The sequence below is a fragment of the Neospora caninum genome, chromosome III (assembly GCF_000208865.1).
Source record: "Neospora caninum Liverpool complete genome, chromosome III".
In the NCBI taxonomy this organism is placed as follows: Eukaryota; Apicomplexa; class Conoidasida; order Eucoccidiorida; family Sarcocystidae; genus Neospora; species Neospora caninum.
Genome location: NC_018388.1, coordinates 110,686 through 138,435, shown reverse-complemented (window position 1 = coordinate 138,435; position 27,750 = coordinate 110,686). Strand labels below are relative to the sequence as shown.

General features: G+C 54.0%; 5 protein-coding genes across 5 annotated transcripts; 4 read left to right on the top strand and 1 right to left on the bottom strand.

Moving 5' to 3' along the window:
• Window positions 1–328: 328 nt before the first annotated feature.
• Window positions 329–5,266, top strand: NCLIV_007040 (conserved hypothetical protein; the record flags this gene model as incomplete). Its single annotated transcript, XM_003880215.1, has 7 exons — window positions 329–832; window positions 1,478–1,555; window positions 1,887–2,182; window positions 2,618–2,760; window positions 3,009–3,477; window positions 3,840–4,179; window positions 5,003–5,266. 7 exons carry the CDS (start codon window positions 329–331, stop codon window positions 5,264–5,266), a joined length of 2,094 nt encoding a protein of 697 aa, XP_003880264.1.
• A 2,368-nt stretch (window positions 5,267–7,634) lies between these two features.
• NCLIV_007030 (cytochrome b5, related) lies at window positions 7,635–9,056 on the bottom strand (the record flags this gene model as incomplete). Its single annotated transcript, XM_003880214.1, has 3 exons — window positions 7,635–7,742; window positions 8,290–8,435; window positions 8,882–9,056. 3 exons carry the CDS (start codon window positions 9,054–9,056, stop codon window positions 7,635–7,637), a joined length of 429 nt encoding a protein of 142 aa, XP_003880263.1.
• Window positions 9,057–10,249: 1,193 nt separating this feature from the next.
• On the top strand, window positions 10,250–13,971 carry NCLIV_007020 (putative zinc finger MYND domain-containing protein; the record flags this gene model as incomplete). The annotated part of the gene is made up of 3 exons (XM_003880213.1): window positions 10,250–10,298; window positions 11,398–13,569; window positions 13,772–13,971. 3 exons carry the CDS (start codon window positions 10,250–10,252, stop codon window positions 13,969–13,971), a joined length of 2,421 nt encoding a protein of 806 aa, XP_003880262.1.
• A 2,653-nt stretch (window positions 13,972–16,624) lies between these two features.
• Window positions 16,625–21,392, top strand: NCLIV_007010 (putative cathepsin C2 (TgCPC2); the record flags this gene model as incomplete). Its single annotated transcript, XM_003880212.1, has 10 exons — window positions 16,625–16,943; window positions 17,345–17,662; window positions 17,854–18,075; window positions 18,574–18,842; window positions 19,135–19,229; window positions 19,559–19,622; window positions 19,831–19,950; window positions 20,171–20,420; window positions 20,567–20,652; window positions 20,886–21,392. 10 exons carry the CDS (start codon window positions 16,625–16,627, stop codon window positions 21,390–21,392), a joined length of 2,250 nt encoding a protein of 749 aa, XP_003880261.1.
• A 2,909-nt stretch (window positions 21,393–24,301) lies between these two features.
• Window positions 24,302–26,691, top strand: NCLIV_007000 (adp-ribosylation factor 4, related; the record flags this gene model as incomplete). The annotated part of the gene is made up of 4 exons (XM_003880211.1): window positions 24,302–24,449; window positions 25,515–25,673; window positions 26,045–26,279; window positions 26,682–26,691. The coding sequence occupies 4 exons, from the start codon at window positions 24,302–24,304 to the stop codon at window positions 26,689–26,691; spliced, it is 552 nt and encodes a 183-aa protein (XP_003880260.1).
• Between the last annotated feature and the right edge of the window lie 1,059 nt (window positions 26,692–27,750).

Genomic DNA, 27,750 nt, shown 5'->3' with positions numbered 1-27,750 from the left:
ACCCTTTTCTTCTTTGTCGTTTTCTTCTTTTCTCACTCCTATTAAGGCGTACCTCTAAACGGTAGCGGTTCGCTGGCCTGCACATCTCGCAGGCGAGCTTTCAGAAACCCGCCGAGCATCTTTCCCCTTTTATGCCTTTTTTAATTCTTCGCGTCTCCCCTTCTCTGTCTCTTCTTGTTGTGCCTTTCTCACTTCTCCCTCTCTCTTCTTTCTCTTCCTCTCACTTCATGCTTTCTCTTTTTTCTCTTCTTCTCACTTCTTCTCTCTTCTTTCTCTCACTTCTTCCTCTCTCTTCTTTCTCCCTCCTTTCCTGGCAAGGCAGGCAACCATGGAAACGAAGCTCTTGCCGGCTGGGCCTGGAGTTCTACCACAGCCATGTCAGCGCTCGCTGTCTCTTTCGCCGCTCCTCCCCGCCTCAGATCGGTTGCGATGGAAAGATTTGTCGCAGGCAGAACTCCTCTCAGACCTCGAGGAAATCTCTCTCCGTGCCGCCGCTCTGTGGGAAGTGTCGAAACTCACCAGCCGCGATGGTGCGCAAAGAGGCTCTGCCGAAAGGCAAGAAACGGCGAGGGACTGGGGAACCCTCGATGAACACTTCGCAAAGGAGGTGTTCCGGCTCGCCGGAGAGGCGATACAGGTTGCCCGGGAGAAAGAAAATCAAGAAAAAGCAAGAGAAGAGAAAGAAGACGGAGTGAAGGAAGAGAACGAACAGGGAGGGGATGAAGAGAAGGAAGAGGGAGGGAAGGCAGAGCGAGAGGATGAGAAGGAAGGCGCAGAGGCTGTGTCGTTGTTTTTCGAGGTCAATGCCATGCGCCAAGACATTGCTCAGGAGGTGAGAGATCTGTGTGTTTTGAGGTGATACGGACAGAAGAGAAGAGCCTCACTTTCGAGTCCCAACGTCCGTTCGTTCTCTGTCTGCTGGCTTTAGGTCGTCTGATTCGTAGGGTGGATCTTTCTGTTCTCTCCTCACCGTGTCCGACAAGGCTTAACGGTACCCTTCCTGGCTCTTGCCTCCGCTCTCTTGTGTCCTCTTCTCTTCCTTCTCTCCTCTTTCTTCTTTTCTCTGTCTTGTCTCGTCTTCCTTCTCTCCGCTTTCTTCTCTTTCTTCTCTTCTCTGTCTTGTCTCCTCTTTCTTCTCTCCTCTTTCTTCTTTTCTCTTTCTTCTCTCCTCTTTCTTCTTTTCTCTGTCTTGTCTCGTCTTTCTTCTCTCCGCTTTCTTCTCTTTCTTCTCTTCTCTGTCTTGTCTCGTCTTTCGCGAGCGTTGACCTTTCCCTCTTTTTTTTCTCTGCTTTAAGTCGTCAACCGCCGTCTGTCTCTGGGTCCGCAATGTTCGCTCCCTCGGCAGTTTGTGTCTTCCTTCGGCTCGGTCTCTCTTTTTCCCGCGGTTTCTACCCTTCTCCCTCGCCCCTCTACAACCCGCTCTCTCTGCTCTCTGCTGTCTCCTCAACTGTCTCTGTCCCTTCTCTCGTGTCCGCAGGCTGTCGACCTTTCGCTCTCAGTTGACCTGCTCCGACTGTCGCTTCTCTCTGCTGCTTCCAGATGTCTCTCTTCCGAGGTAGCCAAAAAAAGGAGAAGAAACAAGCGAGAAAAGCAGAAAAAAGGGGGGAAACGCACTCGCACGTGGCTGCACACCTGTCGGAGCGTAATACACACACATATAGATTATCCTTATTTATATATATATATATATATGTTGTATACGTATTTGCATACGTATATATGTATGCCCAGCGTATGTGTGTGTGTGATCTCTGTGGTTTGTTTTCCCTCTTTATTTTGCTCGTCTCTTCGCGTTTTTTGCGGGGTTCTTGGTGTCGCTTCGGGTCGTCTCGTCCACGGGGATCTCCAGACTGAGGCGCGTTTTCGGGGTTTTTTTTCTCGTGCAGAAACAAGCAGAGGCCTGGCGGCTGGCGAGTGTCTCAACAGTCGCTTCGGGTGTATGTACACCGCCTGACTCGGGAATGCTCCCGGTCCAGGAGGCGAAAATCGCGGACAGAGAGCGGTTCGCCTCCCACTTCCGGCGTGTGTGTACACTCCGGCGCAGCGACGGGCGTCGAGCGGACGAGGCTTTCGAGAGTTTCTGGATGCAGCCGACATGCTGCCGGCGCCCGACGGATGCTCTGCAGAGAGAGGCTCTCGCCCGCGCGCGGCCAAGTGCGGCAGGCGACCTCGTCGATTTCTGGTAAAGTTGAAGAACTGCGTGTGGAGAGACGCCACGTGTAAAATGGAGAAATGAAACGCTCCTGAGAAGGGCGGTTTTCGCCTCGGCCTTGTGCACCGCGTCGAGCCATCGACAGCGACAGAAATCTGGACAGCATATATATATATATATATAAATCTAGCGAGATAAATCCACATTTCCAGGCAGAGACAGAGAGAAGGAGACATCCACTTCTCTCTCTCTCTCTCTATATATATATATAAAATGTATGTATATATGTGTGTATGTATGTATATATGCATGTCGAGTGGAGTAGATAGAGGAGTTTTTGTGTGCGGTTTCATCGTTTCTGTTGACAGGTTGATGCGGTTTTTATGCCTGCGAGTGCAGCTGTCCCGTGCCGTTAGTTCCTTTCCGCTCTCATGGTTTTTCGTTGCCTTCTCTCGCTGGTTTCAGGCACCGGCTCTTGCGCCTTCCGTCGGTGTGTTTTCGCCACGACGCAGCCGACCTCTTCTCCGCTTCAGCGCTTCCGCAGGTCGCGCAAGACGCGAAGGACGCCCAGCGCGACTCGTTCCTCCTCAACGGGAGTTTCGTCTCCGGTGCGTGTTTGGGGACAGTGTGGACTGCGAAACAGTCGCGTCGCTCCTCAGGGGCTGTTGTAGAAAGACGGGGAACGGCTCTCGTGAAGATTCGCGGCCTTCAACTCGTCGCCCGTTCACATCTCGGTCAGGAAATCAGATTCTCGCCTCGCGAAAGAGAAAGAGATGGAAAGAGAAGAGCGAGTGGAAGGGAGAAGGAAGAGAGGAGCGCGCAGGTGATGCACTTCCGGTTTGAACTTTGTTTTCAGGCGCTGATGGATTTGCGCGGCTCCTCACGCGTCTTCACGACATTCTCCGTCCGCACGCCAGGGCTACGTTAGACTCGGTCCTCGAAGCGTTGTTAATTCTCCATTTGCAGAATCGAACGTACACCGGAGGGTCGAGCGTCGATTTCCTTTTTCCTCTTCTCTCTCTCCCTCCTCTCTGTCTCCTCGTTCCTCTTCCCACGAACTCGATGCATAATCAGCTTGTCACTGTCCACTCCCCGTCCAACCGCCACAGACTATCTTCTTCCTCTCCTGACTCGTCTTCTTCCTCTCCTGACTCGCCTCCTTCCTCTCCTGACTCGCCTCCTTCCTCTCCTGACTCGCCTCCTTCCTCTCCTGACTCGTCTCCTTCCTCTCCTGACTCGTCTTCCTCTTCCTCTTCTCCGTCTCACTTGTGTTCAAAGACGGAGGGCCCCGTCGGCGTACAGCTGCATGCGCACATCCAGTATTGGTAGGTTTTTTCGTCTCCTTCGATTCGTTCTGTGGTCCTGTTCTCCTTTTCTTCCTTCGCTTTTCCTTTTCTTTCTCTTGTCTTTCTCTTCCTATTGTCTTTCAGTGTTTTCCTCTTTTCGTGGTCGTTGTCTCTCGCCTCTCTCCCTCACCTTCTTTCTCTTCTTGCTTTCACCTTTTTCTCCTGTTTTTCGTATCGTGCTCTCTTCCCTTGCTTGGTTTTTCTCTGAGTTTCTTTGTGAGGCAGAGCGAACAAGGTCGCCTGGATCTCGTGTCTCTCTCCGCACACCTTTTTCTCCTGTTTCTCGCGGGTTTTTTGTCCCCAACCTTTGCATTTTACTGCTCGCGTCTTCTCTGTCGCAGTTTCCACGTGGCAGCTTCGGACGGCGTCTCCGCGGAGGCGCCGCGCAACAAAGTTTCTCTTTCTTCGATCTGGGGCGGGTCGGCCGAGCGTCGCGGCTCTTCGCTCTCTGCCTTGCTGGGGGTGTCGAAGAAACGAAAACACACGGGACAAACCAAAGAGAAAACGGAGACGGAAGAGCGGAAGGAGGCGGGTTCGAAAGAAGCGCTTTCCAAAGACACAGCCCAAACCCTCCTCGAAAAAGTGACAATCGACGTGCACTGGTTTGGATCGGTGAATCTCGAGCGCCTTCGTCGAGCGCATGCTCTCCACGAAAAGATAAAAGACGCCCTTCACACGCAGGTAACCGAAAGACGACAAAACACGCACGCTCGCAGAAATAGGAATACAAAGAAAAGGTGACGCGGGTTGAGGGGTGGGCGAGGCAGGAGGGGAAAAGAGAACACACGAGGCAAGAGTCGGGGAGAATGCAACAAGACAGAGACTGGACGGGGACAGAGGGAAGTTGAGGAGCTTCGCGCGCGTCACTCACTCGGGAGTCCTGCACGTTTTTTTTCGATGTACCAACAGAAGAGCGCTCAGGCTGTCGGGTTTGTCTTTCGCGGTTCGTGGGGAAGGGGAAGAACGGTGGTTTTGAAAAGCAAAAGGCCAAGTGTGCACGCGTTTTCGGGTGGCCAACCGAGAGGAGAGGATCGGTTCTCGGCCTCTTCACCCCTGTCTCCCCACGTTGTTTTCGCCGCCTCTTTGTGCCGCGTTTCCCTCTTCTCTACGTTCCAAATCTGCTTTATGTGTAAACACACTCACACTGTCTGCCTCTTCTCGTGGAACTTTGAGAAAGCATCTCTCTTCGAACCGGGAGTGTTTCCTCAAGGGTGACGAAAGAGAGCCTGTTTACGCCCTCGAAACGTTTGCCTGTTTTACACGCCTCGCCTTCGTTTCAAATAGACACTACCCCTCATCTCTGTGCACAGCTATATATATATATATATATATATATATATATACATAGATATACATATATATATACGTAGATATACATATATATATATATATATATATATATATATGCGTATATCTGGGTATTCGTTAATGACACTCAAGGAAAGAGTACATTCCCGCATGCGAAGGGGGTGGAAAGCCTGCCAGGTTCTTTGGTTTTTTTCAGACGACGCAAAACGACAAGGCGCGAAGCATCTGGGAGGAGGTGACGTCCGCGTTCGCCGTGGACGCCGATATGGCCGAGGCAGCGAAAACGGGAGCAAAGCTGCCGGCGCATGCCGCGGAATCGTCTGAAGACGGTTTGGGAAACGAGGCAGAGCCCATCAGTCAGCAGTGCATCTACTTGAAAATCAATGCGCGAGAAATCTGGGAAAACTACCTCAAGGCACAGGAAACAGAGGGGAGAAAGGAAAAACAGAGAGATGCGTGACACGAAGAAGCAAGGGAAATGGGCGCGCATAAAGATGGTGAGTCGTGTTTTACGTGCATATATATATATATATATATATATATATGCATATAATCTGCATACTTATATATAGTGTATATCTGTTCATATATACATCTGTATATGGGTATATATATGTGTGCTTGGAAAAGGGAGAGAGGGTAGAGAGGACCGTATTTGTGTTTGTGGCGATATTTATGAAAAGGTGATGGACGGGTGTTTCACCTGGAAGACGAGAGGATTTTTTGCGGAGGCCTTTTGAAGAGTTTCGTGGGGAAAGTGAGAAGAACGAGGAGGAAGAGGAGAGGAAGGAGAGAAGTTTAAAAGGTGAGGAGGCGTGTTCTGCGCTTCTGTGGCGACAGAGAAGGCAGCGCGGGTGAAGCGGAGAAGAGAGCGCCATTGGTTGCCACGGATTTGAACAGGAGAGGATGTCTCCAAGCTTCTTCAGGAGGCAGCTGCGTCTCCGCCTTTTTTTGTTCGGTAATCGTTTAACGCAAAGGTCGTTTTCTCGCCGTCCACACATCAACATACGTGTATACATATCTAGACGTGCATACATGTGTGGGAGATATGCATGCGGGGGTTTATACAGTTCATCACACGCATGCTTTTCTCTCAAGAAAGATACAGGTTTCCATATCTCGTGTCGAGGCTCCACAGATCGGTTCAGCTCTCTGTGGACTGTCCATCCGGAGATCGTTCCGGTCGCCGCACTTGATGGGTCGGCTTATATATGGATACAGCGTTGGCTGGTTAGACCCACACACACGAGGCGCTGGAAAAAACGGCCTCTGCGTGAACCCGAAGATCGCGATGCTTCGATTGACGGGTCTTTCTCTTTGCGGGTTTGCCTTCTTGGAAGGAAGAACGGGAAAACACAAACTGGTTTCTTCCTCAGCTGTGCAGAGATCTTTTTACGCCTGAGTTTTCCTTTCATTCTTTTCCACATGGTAGCTTTTCTGTGGAGATTTGTGTCTCCTCTGCTCTTCTGTTTTCACCCTCTTCTTCCCGTTCATTCACTCGGAACGGTTTTAGGAAAGGCGGAGCCTACTCGAAAAGGGCGAGAAACCTAAACTGAAAACATCGCTCTGCGTTCCCACGACTGGGACACACAGACAGGGAGGAAACCTTATCTCCTCTCCAGCTGCAACCTGTGAGAAGACATCCAAAGAGAGTCTCGAGGAAGTGGAAAAAACGAGAATGGGAGAGAGATCTAGGACAGTGCGAACAAAAAAATACGCAAACGTATGGAGAAAAAGGAGAAACACACAGCAGAGAGGGTAGTGCCTGTCTCCTCTTTCTCGAAAAAGACGGGAGCAGAGCAGCGTCGTGTCCTCTCGTCTGCGGAAAAGGAACTCTCGCCAGCTAAGAGTTCTGTCTAAAACGCTCTCTTTTGGTCTTTCCTTGTGTCTAAAACGTTCTTCACCTTTTTTCTCTCCTCGATCGTCCTCGCGCGTGGTTCTCGTTTCGCGTTGCTCTGTGCAGCTTTCTAAACAGGCTCAGCACCTGTCGTCCTTCACAAGAAAAACGCACCTCTTTGCATATTTATAAAACGAATTTATACGAGCGTCTAAAGCATATGTTTATAGTACATAGTTACAGACCGACATACACAACCCATAGACACTCCTCTCTTTCTGCTGGTACGCATGCGGAGAGAGGTTGAGGATAGAGTTGGGGGGTCGATGCATAGATGATTCGCGAGCGTATGCATACATGTTATAAACCAGAGTGTATGGCCATATGTATCCGTGGGTTTGTGCAAAGTTCAAAGATAAAATCTACGTAGACGTACGTATCCAAAGGAACAAACAGTTTGCGGGTTTGCAGGTTGTTTCTTGCACTTGAGCGCCTCGGGCGTTGAGAGGAAGAAAGGGAGAGAGGCTCCGACTGAAGAGAGTCAGAAGAGTGGAAAAGCGGAGAAAATGAAACGTCAGAAAACCTCGAGAAGAGGGACGAAGACACAACGTGCAGAGACAGGTTTAAGGAAAGTTTTTGTGTGCGCCACGCCCTCTGTTTCAAGATCCCCGTCGTTGAGAAGCGAACGAGAGACGCCCCGAATCAGAAGGCAGTGAAGAGAGAAGGTGAAAAAGAGTTTGTGAAACAGAGAAAGGCATCACGTCAAGAGAAGAGAGAAATGCGACGAGCGCCGAAAAGACCACAGGAAGCCGCGCGGCAGAAAACCGAAAGCAAACACGCCTTTTGTTGGTCAGAACCATCACAAAATGAAGAAGAAGTGCCTCCTTTCCTTCTTTGCAACTCTCGTCTTCACCGTCTTCCGGCCGCTACACCTCTCGTCACTTCACTTTTTCGTGTAGCTGTTTCTAAATCTTCCGCTGAGTCTTCCTTTCTAGGAAAGATTAAAAATGTAGTAAACGGCTGCTACCGCCGCGAGGACGACGAGCGCCGCTGCTCCCACACCACCCTTCATCGATTCGCAGTTCTTCAGCCTCTGTGCCTAAGAACACGAGAACCATTCCAAAGATCTGCAAAAGCTTGTCGAGGCTTTGTATTGCACAGAAAGAATGCCTTTTTACAGACACAGAGAGAAGAACAGAACGAAAGGCTGCGAAAGAGACAGAGACTGAAGAAGACAGAAAGAGAAAGGTAGATGGAAAAGAAAGAGAACGGAAGAAAGAACTGTGCGTCTCCGGGCGCGGCCGCAGGCGTCTCTTCGATTCGCTTTCTGCAACTGAACAGCCGCACCTCCCGTAAGGACTGCTTGCTGGCAACTATGCTTATAATTAGACATGCTTATATGCACACGTATACTGAATTTGAGACAAATTTATACATATAATTTTTACATGTATTTGCACACACTTGCATATATATACACACAAACGAGAGAGGATATCAATTATACATATATATATATATATACTCATCGTGGTTATGTATTGGTCCAGAGAAAAACAGAGGAAAAGGCACAGAGAGAGGAGAGCTGCGTCCGTGCATACGCAGGGAACGCCTGATATTCGAAGCCCGCATTTGTGTGTGCTTACAGAGCAGGTTGTCGGAGGCGGCTTCGTGACGCATCCAGTCGCGGTGTCTTCGCAGCCCTCGAGGACTCCAACGGCGAAAGGCGTGGCCATTTGCCGGGCGCTGAAACTGTGGCCGATATCTTCAAAAGCGTCCGTCGCGTCCTGGCCTAAAACGGAAAAGGCGCACAAACGCAATATACAGATACACCTCGAGATCGACAGATTAGATATAGAGACATATATGTAGGTATAAACAGGTAGAGATAGATGCACATGCATATATACAGATTCACATAGATGGATATATACATGTGCACATATATACATATATACATATATATACATATAGATACATATATATACATATATATATATATATATGTATATATATATACATATATATACATATATATATACATATATATACATATATATATACATATATATACATATATATATATAAATACACAAATATGTACAGACAAAGAACGACTGGTGTTTTGGAGTGTGTGTCGGGGAGAGAGGTGAGGGGAAATTTGTCTTTATTCCCTGTTTCGAAGCTGGAGAGAAGAGCATGTCTTGTGCAGGAGACGCCGGGAGCGCGTTTTCTCACCGGCAAAGTCGAGGAGGACTTCCGCGCCCCCAGGGTGTTTATCCAAGACAGGCGTGAGGTCGTAGACGACGCCGTGGATGACGCACCACATGTCTTTGTCGTTGTTGTGTTTTTTCACCTCCCCCATGGAGATCACCCGTTTCCTCCATTCTTCTCCTGCGTCTTTCTTCGCCATGGTTGCCACTCAGTTCACGAGGGAAAAGGAAGGGAGGAAAACGTGAAGAAGGCGAGAAAGAAGGCAGAAAGGCGAGGAAGAGGGTGTTTTGAAGAGGAGAAGATGTCGGGAGAAAGGAGGGGGAATCCGGACAGCGCGGGAGGGCGGCTGCTGCGCGTCTGTTAAGGAAACGAGGCTCTGTGAAGGCGCAGAAACGGCAAGCCACGTTTTTCACAGGCTGAAAGAGAAAGAGTGAAGTGGACAACTGGAGCTTTGAACTGCGCGTTCCTTTCAAATTCCCTTTTTTCTCACACCCGCAAAGAAGAAGAAGGGAGCGGCACCTTTGCGTGCCCCGTCTCTCTGTCTCGTCGTGTGTCTCTCTTCTCTCTGCAGCGTAAGCGAGAAAGCTTGGTCGAGGCAGCAGCGAGAGAAAGCAGAAACGAAAAAACGAACGAAAGAAAACGCAGAAGATAAGAGGGGGAAGAAGCGAGGAGAGAAAATTAAGGTTCTCAGACGTCCGACCTAAGCCTGCCTCGCTGTCTCGCGCCGGTCGTGAGGCTCGACACACGGGCACGAAAAAAAGTTTGCGACAAGGAAAGGTTCTCGGTGGAAAGCTTTCCGACTGAGGGCGGTTCCTGTTGGTTTCAGGAAGAATCAGGGAAAGAAAAAAGGGGCAGGAGAAGCTCTCGGGAAGTTGAGGCGGCGAAACGAACGACAGAGAGCGACGTGGCGGATATGGAGATATAAACACGCTTTTCACGATTTCTCACAGCGCGCACATTCGGCGAAGGATGTCGAGTGTCAGTGCTTTCTGTGCGAATGTAACCGGAAAGTCGTGTTCTCTTCCTCGTTCGATTCGTTCTTTCCTTTTTGCTTCCGTGATATATCTTCTCGTTCCTCCGCTTTGCCTTCGGATTTCAGATCTCTCTGTCTCGTGAGGGATTCCCCGCCTCGCCAACTAACTTCTTCCCGCTCGTGCTCTGCGCGTCTTTCTTCCTTCCTGGTGTCTCTCTCGCCTGCTCTCTTTCTCGTTTGTCTCCCGTTCCTTCCCTTCCGTGTTCCGTCTCGCGTTCTTCTGTCTATCGCGTTCTCTTCTCTGTATCGCGTGCTCTTCCCTGCCTCGATCTCTCTGTTCTCTCCACCTCTCTTCCGGAGAAAACGGGGTTTTCCCGGAGAGGAGAGAAGAAAGATCGAAAATCCTCTGCAGAGGGGACATGGCGCCGCTGGTTCGTGCAGAGGTGCGAGACGCAGGCCGAGAGAAAGGTAGAGGCCTGTTTGCTCGAATGTACATTCCTTCGGGGACCGAAATCCTATCCGCCATCGAGCCTCTCGTCTTTGTCCCTGTAGCCGACCCAAGCTGTTCCGTTCATCAACCAATTCGTCCTTCCTCTTCTTCCTCTTCTTCTTCCTCTTCTTCTTCCTCTTCTTCTGTGCTGAAGAATGAACGAGGGAAGGAGACAGCGAACGGGCCGGAGGGCGAGAAGAGACGCGAGAAGGGAGAATGCGAGTGTCTTTGCGATTCGAAGACTTCAAACACCCCCAAGCATGCCGCGAGTCGGCCGACCGCCTGCGCAGTGTGTCTCACTCCAGTGAATCATGTCTCTCTCTTGGTCTCGAAAAGAGACTGCGCGTCCTCTCGAAGCGAAAGATCCCAGAAAGTCCTGAGATGCTCTCAGTGTCGATGCACTTACTACTGCTCCATGCGCTGTCAACGAGAAGACTGGACTAACCACAAGAAAGAGTGCGGGCTGTTTGGAGGTAAACCCTTTTCACTCCTACAAACAGCCCACCGAAAAAAGCCGTGCTGCGAGAGGGAGTTCTGTGATTTCCTCTCCCTTGGCCGCTTCTCTTCTCGCTTCTCTTCGTCGGGGTCCATCTCTTGGCTTCCCCCTTTCTGAGCTTACCCCTCTCCACACTGGAGGAGTTTGGCGAGCAGCGCATTCTTAATGAAACTACATGCTTGTTTGCGTGTACGTATGCTTGTAGGTATGCTTGTATGTACGCTTGTATGTATGCTTGTATGCATGTATGTGTGTGTTTGTGGATATACAGTGTAGGATAGAGAAAGAGATTCGCATGCAGGAGTCGAGCACGCGCGCGTGTCCCTATGTGCAGGTGTATCGCACGGACACGGATAGAGGATATTCGTAGAGAGAGAAACGGCATGTGAACAGAAACACGTATACACATATACATTTATATATACATATATATATATATATATATTATATTTGTTTGTACCAATATAAACATGGGTTGGTGCCTTCCTGAAAGCCGTGCCCACATTTTGCCTGTTCTCGTGGTTCCATCTCTCGGATTTGTTCCTTTTCCTCTCCTGTTTGGGCGTTTCTGCGCGCTTCAGAACTTTTCCGGGTGTCCGGCGGGTTCTTCCCCACAGCCGTGCAACGGCTTCTCCTGAAATGCCTGCTGCGTGGCGTCAACCTCGCGGCCTTTGTGGCGGGCGGCGCTTCCTCCGCTCCGTCGCTCGGGCCGAGTGAGGGAGTCGCGTCTTCTCGGCGGAGTCAGGAGCGTCATGAAGCTGGAGAAGAGGCGAGGACGGCCGACGGAACGGCTTCTTCAGCAGAGGAGAGACAGGTCGCATGCAAGCCGGCGCTGAGTTATGTCGACGAAAGTCTCCGGTGTTTTTGTTTCGATCCGACACGCGAGAACGGCACTTCACTTGTCAGCGCCAGCGAAGAAACCGAGAGGCAGGAGTACGCCGCAGCTCGGGAGTTTGTTTCTCTCCTCCTTGTGGTTCTCTCCAAGTCACTCGCTGTCTGTTCCTCTGGGCCTTCTTCGGCAGGCGCGTCAGACGGACATACGGAAACAGATTTGTCTCGCCACACACACCAGGCCAGCTTAGCGCGCTTTGCGCAGCGCGTGACACAGGAATTCTCAGTAGATCAGTTGACATGTATGCTTTTGAAGTTGTCACGAAATCTCTTTTCGATTCTCTCGGGACAGCCTAGCGAGTCCAGCGTCACGACAGCTCGCCCGGGAGTGTTGACTTCCGATGTCGAGAGCCGGAACGCAGGAAGGGATGCGCAGTTAGGCTCCGAAGCTGCAGGTTGTTTAGCCTCTCTCGAGTCCAGCGAAGCGTCGCTTTCCAACTGTCCTTGCTGTTTCACGGACAGCGTTTGCGCCCAGGGTTTGTACGGGCCGCCGATCAGCTGCATGAACCACAGCTGTACATACAACGCGAGAGCGGTCTTTGGTGACGGCAGTCGCTCTCGACTCGCCATTCGCATTGTGGCCATTCGCGACATTCAAAAAGACGAGGAAATCTGCATTTCGTACGTGCCTCGAGTCGCGTTCAGCCGCGCGAGAGAGCGGCGAGAACACCTCCTTCGCGGCTACGGATTTCTCTGCTGTTGTCCGCTGTGCTGTGGCTGCTGCGTGGGGGCGGCGAACGGGCGCGAGGCGGGGCTGCTGCGTGTAGCCGTAGCGGAGAGGGAGCGTCCTTCTGGGGAGGCGGGGCGTTTGGTAGACGGGACAGCATCGCGAGAAAAAGATCACGACGGAAACGAGGAGACGAGCGTGTCCACTCCAGAGAAGCGCCGCAGTTTGGAGGGGGCCCCGCGTAGCTCGGAGATCCTCGAGAAGGCAGTCTGTGGAGGAAACTCGAACCACGGCGACAGGGATCTCAGTCCTTGTCTCTTCTCGCTCAGTGAAGCTTTCGACACACAAACGGCAAACATTTTCTTCTGCAATTCGCCCCAGTGCCGCGCAGTCTGTTACACGCCGCAGGGCGATGCACTCCTCGCCCTCGAGGACGGAAGGAGGCTGCAGTGTATGGCTGCCGCCGGGCGCCCAGAGACGCGTGGCCGTTGTAAAGACGCTCTTGGCTCTCAAGATGACACATGTGGGAACGCCTGCGGGTTCCAAAGCTCGGCGTCTGTTTCGGGGCTGCAAAGAAAAAGGCAAGACACCTGGGCGAAGCACATTCGGCTTCGCCTGCCGGTCCGACTCTGTCGGCGCTCAGAGGACGGCTCGGCGCCATCTGCGCGGGACTTGGTGTGTCTAGCTCCCGAGGGAAATCGCGCGTTTCCTCCAGCGTCGAGGGAAGAAACGAAAGGCCAAACTGCGACGGAAGACCACCCGTGGCCCAGTTCGGTGTGTACGCTGTGCCAGGGGGAACTGAGCCTGCGAGACCAGGAGGCGGTGCGGCAGAGTTTCGCACAACTGCCGTGGCTGGTGCGCCGTTTGGAATGTGAAGCGTCTTGCCCAGAACTGTCGCGTCTTCTGCATCGATTTCTGTACGTGTACAAGACGGTGTTCCCCCACAGCCACCCTGGAAACCTCCTCCTCGCTGGTCTCAGAGGCCGCGTGTTGTCCCTTTTTCTCGGCCAGCCGGAGTTTTACATTCCCTGCGTCTTACTCCTGCAGGAGCACCAGATCGACGCGATGTCGGCGATCCACGGGCCGTCGTCGCCCGAAGCCGCTCACGAGCTTCAGGCGGCCGGTCGATTGCTTCTGTTTCTCGGGGAGGGAGACGACACAGAAGCTCGGAAGGCTTGGCAAACCTGGCAAGAGGGTGAGAAACCTGAAACTGCATGTGAACCGGGCGGGAAAGAGGGGGCAGACAGGCACGCATGGGGATCGGACGGGACGAGGATACCAGAGAATGTGTCGCCGAGCGAGGTTCTCAGTGCGCGTGAAAAGGTTCTCTTGCAAAGCTATGAGTGTCTTCGCCGTGCTTGCGGAATATGCTTTTCCCTGTTTGGCGGCGGCGACAGGCGTGCGCGTGATGCAGAGCAGGTTCTTTCTCAGTGTGCACGAGCTCTGCACGACCTCAGAGAGACGTCTTGAGGGAACGTGGAGCGACCGGGACAACCGCGAGGAGTATCAAGAGAATTCTCTGGTCTACAAGACACTGGAGCTTGTTTCCAGCACGGGAGTATACGGACAGGTCCCTAAAGGAGCCTTCCGCTTTTAACGGATCGGCCTCAGAGTGGCCTACGTGACTGCGAACCAGCTCGGGCGGCTGTGCCGCCACAGACAGTCACGAAACAAACACAGAGTTTCCGGTGCGGAAATCGCCGCTCGCTCTCAAAAGGTGGAGCTCAGAATGTAACCGCTCTACACCTGGAGGCCGCTCTTTCCGTGACTTGAAAAGCTTGTGCAGGAACTCACTTCCATTAGCTAATGGGCACAGACACCCGTCTGAGCCGTAGAGCCGCCGTTGCATCCAAACATGCACGGCTCAGGTATGCAGCGCAGCTGCGCTGAAGCTTCAACTCGAATTCGCAAACTGGGTCTTTGCTGCGCCCGCGAGGTTTTGCTGCGCCCGCGAGGTTTTGCTCCTGCCACAAGTCACTGGAGGTTTCGATGCACGAATCTGGCGTCTACCGTCGACGCTTACTAGCCGAAGATTGCGCGGAGCCTTCCCGGTATGATGCATCGGCAGTGAATATCAGCGACGTGGTACGGAACTGAGGTGGGAGAGACGCCTCAAGCTTGCTTCCAGTGTTGGAACGGACTGTCTTCTGTGAGGAGGAATGCGTCCTGTTTGTTTGCCAGGAACTTAACAGTGCAACAAGCTTCGGGCAAAACTTTGCTCACTCGTGTCGTAGCATGACAGCGGCAGCGTGTATCCCAAAGGCAACGCTAACGCAAAGCGCTGTGACGAAAACGAGGCCGCAGGCACTTTTCTACCAGATGCCTTCTCGCATGTGATCGGCAAGGACCACCGCCTCCAACCGGTACGGCACGAAGCTCCTTTCTCTGGTCCTCACCGGAGCCCCGCGAAAAAATCTCCGATTTGCGCTTCTTCTCCCTCCTCCGACGTCGGTGCTCTGACCATTGGAGCCAATGGGGAAGAACTTAGGTCTCTGGGCAATATCCAGTCACTACCAGATGTACTTTCTGCTTTGGATAGGAGCAGCAGCGACGTTTACGACAGATTTTTCTTCGGTCGGGTCACACTACCAAGCGCGGCAGCTTCGCATTCTGTTTTGGAGCACACCTGCTAGGCGAGAACTCCCTTCTTTCGTCGCCAAATTCCCACAAAAGTTGTCGAAACACCCGTGACTGGGCGATCGCAAGTGTCGTGGGAAACCTCCCCGCGCCTTTACGTCGTGACTCTGAGTCACCGCTCCCAACCGGCCGTATCTTTCCTTCCGGACCCAAGTACACGCGGCTTCCCGAAGTTTTCTCAGGGAACGGCTGTGTTCTGAAAACCCAACCCCCTGAAATTGCCGCCAGCTGGCCGCCTTGCGTTCCATGTCGCCTTCGTCCAGTGGAACGAGTCACGCGTTTTCTGCTCAAACTCCTCTAGCCGAACCTGTGGGTGCTTTCTTGAGCGAAGCTGAATCCCTTCCGGGCACTCTCCCAGACACAAAACTTCTGCTAGCGTAAGGTTGGCGCGTGGTTGTGGCAAGAACAGACTCTCGATACGTTTCGGAGCAAGCCTCGTAAACCCGCCCGTTTTGGTCCAGCATTTTTCTGCGTGGGTATGAGAGAGAGAGGAGTTTCCAGGACGGGGATCCGAGAGTGTTCCTAGCTCGGCGTCTTCTCCCTAGCTAGACAACATTGGCGGGACCGCGACAGCCAGTTTCTCTCCGACTAGCTACGCAGCCGGCGGGATTTTCTCCGTTGTCTCCCGAACCCAGCCGCGTTTTTTTCTCGACTACCTTTGGATCTTTCTCCCATTTTCACCGACTTTTCCACCCCAACTGGGTCCGTTCCGGCTCAAAAATCCCGCGAGGCAAACTCAAACGCGCCACGGCACTCAAAGAATTGCCGGGGCCCCCAAGGTCTGCGGGAGGCTAGCCCAGCGGACGATCTGCCGTTTTTCGTTGAAGATCTTTTGTCACCGTTGTTTCTGGTCCCCGCTCCACTCGCAAATGCTGCGCTTCGGCCTTTCGTGGCCATTTCTTTCGACGCGTGCTGAATACGACGGCACGAGAAAAGCCGTAGCTCCCAAAACGCATGCGTATCGTTGTGTCTTGTCTGCAAGCCCCGTGACAGATAATCTGTGCTTCCATGGGCTTTCTTGCATTCCATGCACTTCAGTCTCAAGTCTTCAGGAACGGCGCTGGAGGAGGCTTTTTTAGTGAGAGAAGTCGTCTTGCGCGTCAGAGCTGGATCTGCAGGTTCACGACTCTGGACGCTCGCGCCGGAGCCGGCGACTCGAGGGTTTTTTACGAACCCGAAAAACACGCCCGTGTCGGATGGTTGAGCGTGACTTGTTGGGGCGGATCTCATCCGTTGGCGAGTTTGAGGTTTGGGCAGGAGACCTCGCCGTTCCGTATATACAGAAGTGTCTCTGCAGGCCAGGGACTGGAAAATCGATTTTCCGCCAACATCTAACCTTTCTTCTCACCGTGTATATTTGAGAGCTGCGGTGCGCTTTCGTAGACTGGGACAGCGCCGGTCGGGCTTGCGTTTTCTTGGGAACAGAATTTCTGACGGAGCGTTCTCCGGCGCCGTCCTTCTTGGCCAAAACAGCCCGTGCTTCCCCAGCGAGACACATGGTGGTAGAGATCCAACTGCGGGAGTCTTGTCGGTTTATTTGCGAGGGGGTTCTTCGGAACCCAGCCCCGCGACAGCGCCTTGCCTCTCCTTCCCATTCACTCAAAAAGGGAAGGATGTCACCTGCGGGGCATCTCGTCGCGACGGGGACAGCCCAGCACGGCACTTCCGTGGGCCACTCGAGACTCCCTCGCGCGTCCTTTCTCGCCGCGTTGCTGCTCGTTTGCCGTGCGCTCGGCCTCCCCTTCTGGACAAAGTTCGTAGAGCCTGTGCGAGGAGACTTACCCGCTCACTGCCTCGTCCGACATGTTTTAGGAGAATGGGAGATCCAAGAGGGACTCTGGCTGCCGTGCAAAGGCGAACTTACGGCAGCGGCGGCCCAGCTGCACGACCCATACTGCGGATACGGCGTCCCAGATAAGATCGACGCTCACGGTGCGTCGAGCTCCTCGAGTCTGCACAGAAACTTCAGACTTGGGGATCACGAAACAGCCTGGTTCACAAATAAGCCTTTTGGTTCACGAAAAAGGCCTGGGAGAGGTGGTATCGCATTCGGTGCGGGGGAATGGCGGCGCCCGTCTCTCCTCTGCAGCAGGCCTTCCTCCCCGGGCACGCATGGCCAACCTTCACCTTCCGAGCTGAAAAAGTTAGGTCAGAGATTTTCCCGGTTCGTCCCCCGAAGGTTCTTCTCAGACTCACAAAGGCTTGGAGGGAAAGCAGCGGCCGGGGGCGACTTCGAGGCGCGCCCGGGGTCGAAAACCTTTGACAGGCCGTCGACAGGCGGCAAGGCACATTAGGGCAGCCTCCGGTGCGGTTCTCCTCTGCTTGCTGCTCAGATCCCATGACCCCTCCCAACATTTCGCCGAGTTTCCATCTGCTTCGGACCTCGCGGTTCACGCTTCACCCCGATTTCCGAGTGGACTTTGACGACGGATCCACAGGGGTTTGGACGCTCGTGTACGACGAGGGACTCCACTTTGAGGTGACAACTCCTCAAAGCCGGCGCTTCTTTGCGTTCTTCAAATACGAAGTTGCTCCGGATGGCCGAAACCTAGCGTGGAGCTACTGCCACACGACTCTCGTCGGGTGGTGGGATCGGGTTCCACAGGGAGACGCGGTTCGTCAGTCTTTGGAGCCGACACCGCCAGCTTACGGTGAGAAAACGCGCGCGAAGAGCAAAACGTTCCACCGCGTCTTCCAGCGCGGTCGCGTTCGACGAGCGCGCAACCCCACGCTCTGGTGAACACATGGTGGCTGCGTCGTTGAGGGGAACTCGCGGAACTCCCCTGTCAGAGGCTTACGCGTTTTCTCCTTGAGAGTCAAACTGCCTCTGGTGCGTTCGCAGACGTCCCCGAGCTGGTGGTCCCCGAGACACCCGCTGACCAGCTGCTGCACTCGCTCAAGCGCGGCTGCTGGTGGGGCCGCAAAGTGGGAGAAGATCTCTCGGTGCCGACGAACGAAGTTCCCAAAGAGCGCCGCACGCCTTTGGATGTTCCGATTTGGCCTACTTCGCTTCCCCCGGATATCCAGTCGGTCGCTGCGGTAGTGCGGAAAAGCCTGTCAACCGGTGAGTGCTGAAAACGGAGGTGAGGTTCCCGAGAGAAAGGACGCTAAAAAAGGGAGCCGGCTCAGCCTTGACTGTGTCCAGCAAAACTCGTCCTGCACAGTGCAAAAGAACGCAGAGCGATCGTGGTTGCCGCAACGCCCCAAACGAGGCGGGTTTTTTGAGTTGTCTGAGCTTCACGCGTCGTGTTCGTAACTGGGGCAGCGAAACATCCGATGGCCTGGGGCGCGCTCGCCGCGATCATCTCGCGTGTTTTCCTTCGTTTCGTTGGGGGAGAGACTGTTCCCTTTCCCGACGCAGCTTGTGACCCAGAGAAAAAGAGACAGCCGAGAGACCAAGGCTGCACATCGCCTCGAATCCTTTTTTCTCGGTTTCTCCGCACGTCCTGGTTCCCCCCCGTGGCGGAGCGGACTGTGAGCTTTGGCTCGCTTGGCGTGAGAGAATCAGCGGGCAATCGGTTGATCTCGCGGCCGATCGGGCCTTCTCGTCTTTGTCTCTCAGATGCCCCGTGGGAGCCCGTGGAAGACGACTACATCGAAATCCGAGGACGGAAGTTGCGGTCGATACAGGAAGTCTGGGAGAATGCAGGGAACCAACCGCTGCTGATGTCCAGGCAGCATATAGAGGGGAGGCGAGCGACAGTCAAAGCCAGTTTGCCCCTCCACGTTCTCTCCGGGGTCCAGCCCTTTGGAAGCCCCGCCGGGTCCGAGCCTCCCTGGCGAACGATTCGAGAATTTGACTGGTCAAACGAAGAACATGTCGCTCTACGGGTAAGCACGGCAGACGATTGACGGCAGCGAAGACGTCGAGCGCGCGTGGCGTCTTCGCGCGGGTAGATCTTTCCATTCCAGGCAGGTGTTCCCTTTGCTCGAGAGGCGGTTCGTCTCTAGCGCTCTCTTTTCGCGAGGCAGCCGACGCTGTCTTCTCCAAGTCGTGCAGATGCGCCCTTTCTGGCGTGTTCCCGCGCTTCCTGTAGCGCAACGTCTTTCGCGCACGGAGCCCGTGAGAACGCTCTGCCGATTCAAGGAGAGATGAGGGTGGCTGCCTGCGATATGCGTGCAGATAGGAAGGCGGCGCTCGGTGGTGCCGGACGCGCCGAACCAAGGACGCTGCGGCTCGTGCTACGCGATCTCGACGGGCACCGTGCTCACTTCTCGGTAAGGCCCGCGGTCCCCTCTTCCTGAGGAGCGAAACTGTGAAGTCCCGAATCCCCGTGCCTTGCTGAAACGCCAACCCTGTCCAGCTGTCTGAAAGCAGCCCAGCCATTCGCCCCGCCAGCATGCGGTAGCTCGTGCACAGCCCAAGGTGACGGGAGCGGAGCAGAGCCTGACTGCACAGAGGCATCGGTTCGCCGGAGGCTTCTATGTAGCGCGTCCCTCTTTCGGATGCAAGTCTTGCCTGTACTGGAGCCTGTAGGATGTGGGCGGGTTTCGCAGTCTGCAGGCGCACAGAGGAGCGGCGACTGGTGGTGTGTCTTTGTTTCCAGATTGTGGATTCGATACGCGGCGAACGATGACGTGTTCGGCAAGATTAACGTCAGTGCTTTTCAGGTGCGAGACAGCACTTGCACGGCCTTCGTGGCATTCGCGCATACACGCCATGGCCTCCCTTGGGAAGTGTTGCGGGTCGGCTGAAAACACGCGTCACTGCTGCGGAGAGACGGTATGGAGCGACGGTCCTAGCGCTTGCTCCCGGAACGGTCGTTAGGAGAGACAGAAGCAAAGGTCTGCGTTTTCCTGTTTCTGACTCAAACCTCAGGGAACCAGCTGCAACGTGTATAACCAAGGTTGCGGCGGCGGCTACGTTTTTCTGGCGCTGAAATTCGGCCAAGAGCACGGTTTCCGCACAGAAGAGTGCGTGCAAGAGTACACGAGAGAAGTAAGCCTGGCGCTCGGCCCAGAGAGACAAGGGGCGCCGGAGTATCTTCACTCTCTCTTCGTACTTCGGAACTTAGTCTTTCTTCACTCACGACAGTTCCAACGCTGCTTGCAACCTTGCATCCGACAAGATGGGACGAACACAGACGGCACTCGTCGTGGAAGCTGCGTTCCGTTCAGAGATCTCGCTGTTGCTTGAGTGGCTGTCTGTGTGGCAACAGGCGCACCACCGCAGCAGTCCCCTCTCGCCCTCCTTGCAGACTTGCCACGACCTCGGCGGCCAGCTCGGCACGTCAGCGTACGGCTGTCGAGCTCCGCCGGCGCGGTCGTCTTTGCCGGAGTCCTGCAGTGTCTCCATCAAAGTCGCTTCGTGGCAGTACGTTGGAGGCGTTTACGGAGGCTGCTCGGAAGATGCCATGCTGCGAACGCTCTGGGAGCACGGGCCGATGGCTGCGTCCATCGAGCCGACAGGTGAGTCGCGTCAGCCAGGCGTGTTGTGGGGCGTGTTGTGTGTGTGTGTGTGTACCGTCTGCGACCTCGGCGATATCTCTCTTCCGACCGTGTCGGCAGATCCTTCAGATCCACTGGTGGTGTTTGGGAGTGTCTGTGCGTCTCAGTCGCCTTCACCGTCTACAGGAAGGGCGTTTTCAAGTCGGCGTACAACAGCCTCGTCCAGAAAGGAGAAAATTGGGTGTGGGAGAAGGTACGTCACTGGCGAGGCGAAACAGACCGGAGAGGGCACGTGGCTCTGCGTCTTCAGACCCGGCCGACCAGTGCTCCGTTGCGCGCTTCATGCCTTGCGGGTTTTCAGCCGGCAAAAAAGAAGCTCGCTACGCGCACGCTCTGGCGCGGCCGTTGCGGCGGACGAGCCTTTGGAAGCCACGTCAGTGCAGCCGGATGTTTTGAGAGTCTTCTTCTTTGCCGTTTTCTGTTTAGGTGGACCACGCAGTGGTAGTCGTCGGCTGGGGCTGGGCGCGACACGGAGACAAATGGTTGCCTTACTGGAAAGTGAGAAACTCGTGGGGAGCGAGGTGGGGAGAGGGCGGCTACGCCAGAGTGATTCGGGGCGTCAACGAGATGGCTATCGAACGCGTTGCGGTGGTAGGGGAAGTTTCCCTTTTCCGGGATGGCAAACACATTCCCCCGACGCCAGCTAAGGAGCCCACCACATCGCAGCTTGCGGCAAATTCCTCAACAGAGCCGTCAGGAAACCGCGAGTTCTCCGTTGAAACACTCCCTACTCTACGCGGAGTAACGGTGATGCGCGCCGCCCGGACTCACCAACCCTCTGAAGACGACCGAGAGGCTGGAGAGTCGGAGTCTGAAGCCGCCTCAGAGCAGGCAGGCGCTCCGGAGGATGCGGATGAATCCCGCATTGACGCGAAGTTTGCAGCGCCACAACCGTCTTTCCTTTCCCAGTCAGTCAAGCGTCACAGGACTTAGCGCCAAGCAGGTGGACGGGAAAGGTAGGAGCATCGCTTGTATGGGTAAACAGGGCGAGACACAGACGGTGGCCGAGAGGCGTCCGACGCTCCCTTTTACCGATCCGGAATTGTTTTGTGTCACAAGCAGCTGCAGGTGGGTTCCCCACCGTGCAGAGAGTCTCATGTTCTGATTCAAGTCCAATGGATACGCATCGCGCGTTCTGCGCTGAAACCTTTCACTTTGTCACCGAGAGGCGGTTCGCGCCTGGGTCTCCTGATGCCACATTTTAGATTGGTGCGTGGCAGTGATGCCACTGCGCAACCTTGACGCGGCCCCAGTTCGGCCGCGTCTTTGCGGGGTCTGCCTCGCAATCAGAAACTACATAAAGCGTTCAGAACCAGTACCACACCTTTTTTGGACTGGATTCGCTTGTGTGGAGCCCTCAACAATGCTAGGCATGGTCACAGGTCAAACTGCCGTTCTAGTCTGTAGCAGAGTTACCGGATCTGCCTCGCCGCACTGTTGGGTGTATTTATACCTCCGGCAGTCTCCACTTCTCCCGCAACTGGACGCGTGGTCCAGCCCGCCTCGAGAGTCCAACAGTGTCGCCAGACGTGGCCACGAGGCGAGCTCCTTTGTGAAACACAATACTTTGCCCGAGCTCTCCAAGTCGCTGGCCCCTACACTCCCATGGAGCAATGTGTCCTTCTCTGGGCAACTACTCTCGCCTGGCCACATGCCTATATCTGTTTCTACCGACTAACGCTGGCAGCAGATGCTGTCACTGTGTGCCCGAGACAGCGTCCGTCTCTGTTGAACAGGCAAGCACCGATGCAGAGAAAAAGACGCTGCTCTTAAGTTGGGCAGAACAAACGACGAGACACGGACAGATTCCAGAGAAGTCCTATGGGCACTTTAGTCTCGAGAGGGGGGACTCTGCCTTCGGTCTGACCCGTCGCCAAGCACGGCAGGAAGACGTGGGGTGTGCAGCCAGTGGAGCTGCGGATTCAGGCTGAATGATCTCGCATGGCATCCGTTTCCGTCCACAGATAAGGCGAGCACCTAGGTGAAGGCTCTCTCTCTCAGATCTTGAGAGCCCAACTTCGCGTAACTGCAGGCTGACCCGCCGCAGTGCAGTTGGGAGACAGCAATTGTGTTTACACCGTGGAGATTCAGCAAGGGAACCGCAAACTGTTACGCGACTTGAGTGAAGTGGAAGCAGCGTTCTGTGCGTGCCTAAACCGTGAAAACACCGTTAGTTCCACGCCGCAGGGTACAGCGGAGGTCACCGCCTTGCGGCGGTCAGCAGGGTGCCTTTGGATTCGCAAATCTTTCTGACAGAGTGGAGCGCTACACACCAGATCTTTTCTCGACGGCCGGGAGATGCTCTCAGTCCTTCATTTCTGGGTCCGCGTTGTACAAGACACACGACTGACGGCCTCAAGGACAGGAGGCACCTTTCACGCTGGAAAGTTCACGTTCTTCAACTTTCTCGTGGTGTGTTCGGACTGGAGAAAGCTGGGCACGGTCGACTTGCAAGAAGAAAGTCTTTTTGGGAGCACACGACCCTTTGCGTGTTGTTGGCGGCTGTGTTCCCTTCGGGAGACACAGCCGCCGCTGTCTTTTCGCACGACTCCACACTTTTTGGCATCTGTTTGTAGGCTGGCTCAAAACTCCGCCTCTGGTCCGTGGAAGGGAAGCCTCTGTCACTCGAAAGTGAATTGCGTTTTCTGCTTGCGGCCGATTTATCTGGACGAACCTGTCCTCCTGCTCTTTCCGCCAGCAAACAGCAAGGGGTGGAGAGAGAAGTGGAACTCTGAGGTTTTTCTAATTTTTCACTGCGAGAGCCCCGCGTAGGGGGGTTGTCCTGCTGTAGGGCACAGCGAAGGCGCCGCCGAACGGCCGGAAGTCTTGCGCTCGTTGCCGTGTTCCGTCGCGACGCCCTCCCGTTTCTCTCTGATGCGCAGAGAATGCACTCTCTTTGCCGACTCGGCCGATGACGCGCGGCGAAGGGATGATGCGCAGGCAAGTGCCGACCACCGCGAGGACCGTGGTACTCTGCTACTGCGCAACCCTCTCGGCTTTCTTTCGCGAGATCCCCCCAACTCGTCCTTTGTTTCTCGCGATCATCTGGATGTATGGCGTCCACACGTCGGCGCTGCCAGCACCCACCATCTCTCTGTGCGTTTCTCGCGGTCTTCTGATGTCAGTCGCGACAAAAATCTCTGCCTTTCTCGCCTTCCGCCAGAGTGGGAGGCTGTTGCACCAAATGCCTGCCGACTTTGTCTCCACCCCCTGAAACTCTGCAAAATCGCTGTCTTCTTTTCCCTGTGGACGTGACAAACGTATGTATATGTAGATACATACACATTTATACACATATATCCACATACACTGTTGTGTGTTGCCTGTTGCCTCCGGAAGCCGACGCCCAACGGGGAATCGTTTTTTCCAGAGTCGCACGCGTTAAATCTGTCTTCTTCCCTGTTTCGGTTTTTTCGGGTGTCTGCATTTTTCCGCAGGCGAATTTCTTTTTCTCTGACGCGCGCTTGTCCTCATCTCTATCTCCTGCCTTTCCCACCTCGAATCTCTCGGGGCCCGTCGGCCGTTGTTCTCTGCGTCTTTACATCTCTCTGTTCTCGAGTCCCTTTCTTTTTTCTCTGTTCTCTGCAACTGTCTTTTCGGGAGCGCCGCGACCTCGCGCAAAAAAAGGAATTTTTGAAGACGAAAAAACACCAAAAAAATCCGCGACTTCGCAGGGAGCGTCTCATCGTCCCCCCCCTCCCCCCTCGTCCTCCTCCCGAGATATCGGCGCCTCTGAACTTTTCTGTTCCACGCATTCCTTTTTCGCGCTTTTTTTCTCCAGCGGGCTTCCCGGTCGGCGAAGCTGTCCTTTTCGACACTGGCCACTTTTCCTTGAAAACAAAATGGGGTTGAGCGTCAGCCGACTGTGGAGCCGCTTGTTCGGCAAACGCGAGATGCGCATTCTCATGGTCGGACTGGACGCCGCCGGAAAGACCACGATTCTCTACAAACTGAAGTTGGGAGAAGTTGTCACAACGATCCCCACAATTGGTAAGGAGAAGAGTCTCGGCGGATTTTTTCCCGTCGCGGCGAACCTACACGGGCGGTGCGCTCAAAGAGCGCCGGCGGCCTCCTTGGGGCGTCTCAGACTGTCTTTCCTTCTCTCCACGTGGCCACGGAAGGCTGCGGTTTCGTTATGATGATGCCGAGGCGTTGTGTGTACACCAAAATCGACAGAGTTTGTGCTGCTCTTGCGTTCACACACGAACTGCGTAGTGCATTGTGCACGGGTATACCGCTGCCGCAACAGGCTCACCCCTCGCTTTTGTGTGTTTTCGGCGAGTGCACGGCTGTGTTTTGAGGCGGATTGAAAGGCGAGGAGAATCCTTTCCGCTGTGTGGCTAGCCGTTTCCTTGCGGCACTACTCAAATCGAGGCACTGAGGTACAATTGTAGATGTGCCTAACTTGCGCATGTGTACGAGTTCGGCCAGAAACACCGTTATATACGGAAAGCCGCGGAGAACAGGAGGCAGATTCAGTGTCTTCGCTTCTAAAGCAGCGTGTGTCATCCAGTTTCCGAAGTACCAGAGTCGACCTTGGGCTCCACGTGATTTAAATGCATTTCTCTCAAGAAATGCGGTTTCAAAACATGCGTGTGCACCTGGGTTGTACATGCAGTGTGAGCCTTAATGATATCATGTACACATATACATATATATATATATATATTCGGACGCAGATTTTTGCCGCAGGGAGCAACGCGCGGTTTCCCTCATTTTGCATGTGTCCTTTTCAATTACAGCCGTCGTGGTCGGAGCCCCTTTTAGTCAACAGCGCGCGTTTCCCGTTTCTGTTGTGCGGAGCTCCACACCTAAGTAGAAGTTCGGGAAGTGTATGGATTCTATGCACATAGCATTTTTTAGATGCAAATGCATATGGACGTGGAGGTTTTGATAAATGTGTATCCGAGCCCAAGCTTTCTGGGAAGAAGCATTCAAAAGCGTGCGTGTTTGCAGATATGCATCCAGTCTTTTTGCTCGCGAGTTTGAAAAAGGACAGACGAGATGGTGTGCGACATCGATATGCGGAGAAAGTACTGTTGCGTGTTTCCACAGGCTTCAACGTAGAAACGGTGGAGTACAAGAACATTTCCTTCACCGTGTGGGACGTTGGCGGGCAGGACAAGATCCGCCCTCTGTGGCGTCACTACTTTTCCAACACTCACGGTCTCATCTTCGTCATCGACAGCAACGACAGAGATCGTATTGAAGATGGTGAGTTGTCGACAGTCGGGGAATGCGCCCAACGTTGAACTTTGCGAGACAGCGACGCGGTCTTCTGGTAGAGCTCACCTCTCTTTGAACACTTCTGGACGGTTAATCGCGTCCGGAGCGTGCACGAGGTCGACTCATTTTCCGAGTTGCCTCGGATGCGGGCGTCGTCCTTGCGTGACCGGCGCGGTGGGGTGTACGTACACCTCACTGCTGTGGTGTATAGCGTCTCTTTGGCGAGCGACGGCGCGACACAGACGCTTGCGAACGTGTGTGTCACCTCTTTAAGCTCCGGAGAGATCCGTTCGTTCTTCGTTTCTGCTTCCGTCTCTCGACTCTCAACGGGGTTTCCGTTTCGTGTCGCGCGTCTACAGCCCGCGAAGAGTTGCACCGTATGTTGAACGAAGACGAACTGCGAGACGCAGTGCTCCTGATCTTCGCCAACAAGCAGGATCTCCCCAACGCGATGACTGCAGCGGAGGTCACAGACAAGCTTCATCTGCACAGCATCCGACACCGCAACTGGTTCATTCAGTCCACCTGCGCGACCACTGGAGACGGTCTCTACGAGGGACTGGACTGGCTGTCGAGAACGCTCGCACAAAAGAAGTGAGTTTACCTCGAAGCACTCCTCGCTCACTGCATGCAGTGTACTCATGGAGCGTCTTGCCTCTCACCCAGACAGGACAGCTTTGGGGCGCTTTCGAGTGGAGCGTCTGACGATGATGTAGTAGGCGCGGGCGAGGGAACAGAAGTCGACGTCTACATTTTCATCGCTTCACGCGTGTCACATCCAGTAGCGTCGGCGCTGGAGTGCATTTTTTAAAAGCTGCATTCTTCAAAGACAACCACCTGGAGCAGTGGCTCTGTGTCAGACGGCCTCGGTTTTCGTCACATGGTTTTGATTGTTTTTGTTTTTGTTTGTTGATCACTTTCTGGATTCCTTTCTCCGGTAAGCTTCTCTCATTTCCAGCTTCTGTCTTGGTGGCGTGTGTGTGTGTGTGTCTTCAGCATTGATTAGAGGAAGTCGCACGTCTCTCTTTTTCCTGATTCTCTTGATAGTCGGAACCTCTCTCGTTGTTTGTGTTTTAAAGAAACGTATTTGGGTAGAGAACTGCGTCCTCTCTCGCCTGGAGACTCTGCTGGTCCTGTCTTTTTTCGTGTGCATGCACTCGCGCATCGGAGCGAAACTACAGTTCTTTCTTCTGGAAGAAACTGACAACACCGGGATCTGCTCAGAGAGAAAAGCGAAAACACTTTTCTAGGGGCCTCGAAAAATCCAACCGTCGTTCGCGTATTCAGTCGAGAACAGGGGCTTCTGCGCCTTCACAGAAGAGAGATGCACTTTCCCAAGAAACTTCGCTGGCGTCTCTCTTCTCTTTTCCTTCTAGGCTCTTGTCCTCTCATGTTGTCCGTCTCGCTGTGTCTCGGTTTCTTCCCGGGCCGCGATTGACAAAGCCGCATAGGATACGAGACGCGTAACAAAGCGTCGCGCAGAGAGTGGAAAGCGATCCCGGCACCCCCCAACACACACACACATGGGGATATCGAAACTGTTCTGCTTTATAGTGCACGGGTACTCAGGCGAGAAGTGCTGTATAGCCAACGAGGCTTGCACGGTCACTGTACAAGCACGACCGAAGCTTTCGGTCTTCGTTATCTCTCCAAATAGGTGTATCAACCAATAGTACATACTCTGCATGCACAAACGCATATTTATACATGGATTTGCGGTGTGCATGTGAGACAGCGTCGAAGCAAGCGGTAGGTGCTGAGACGCATAGAAACGTATGGGAACGCGAGTCTTCCTCGTCTCACAGAACTGTTGCGGTGTCTTGCTCGGCGGACGCGCGGTAGACAGCTGGAAGCGAACTTTGTTTCCTGGGTGAACAGAAGGTACACCGAGTGCGTGTATGCATGGAAGCGGAGCACGAAAACGAGGGTGGGCGTACGCTGAGATGGGGCTGTTTGCCTCTGGGAGTGAAGACAACGCGAAGAATGGGTGGCTGTTTAGGGAGGGAAGGTAGACTCGGAAGTTTCGCATGCGAGCACCAGCAGGTTCGGCCACGCGAATTGAACA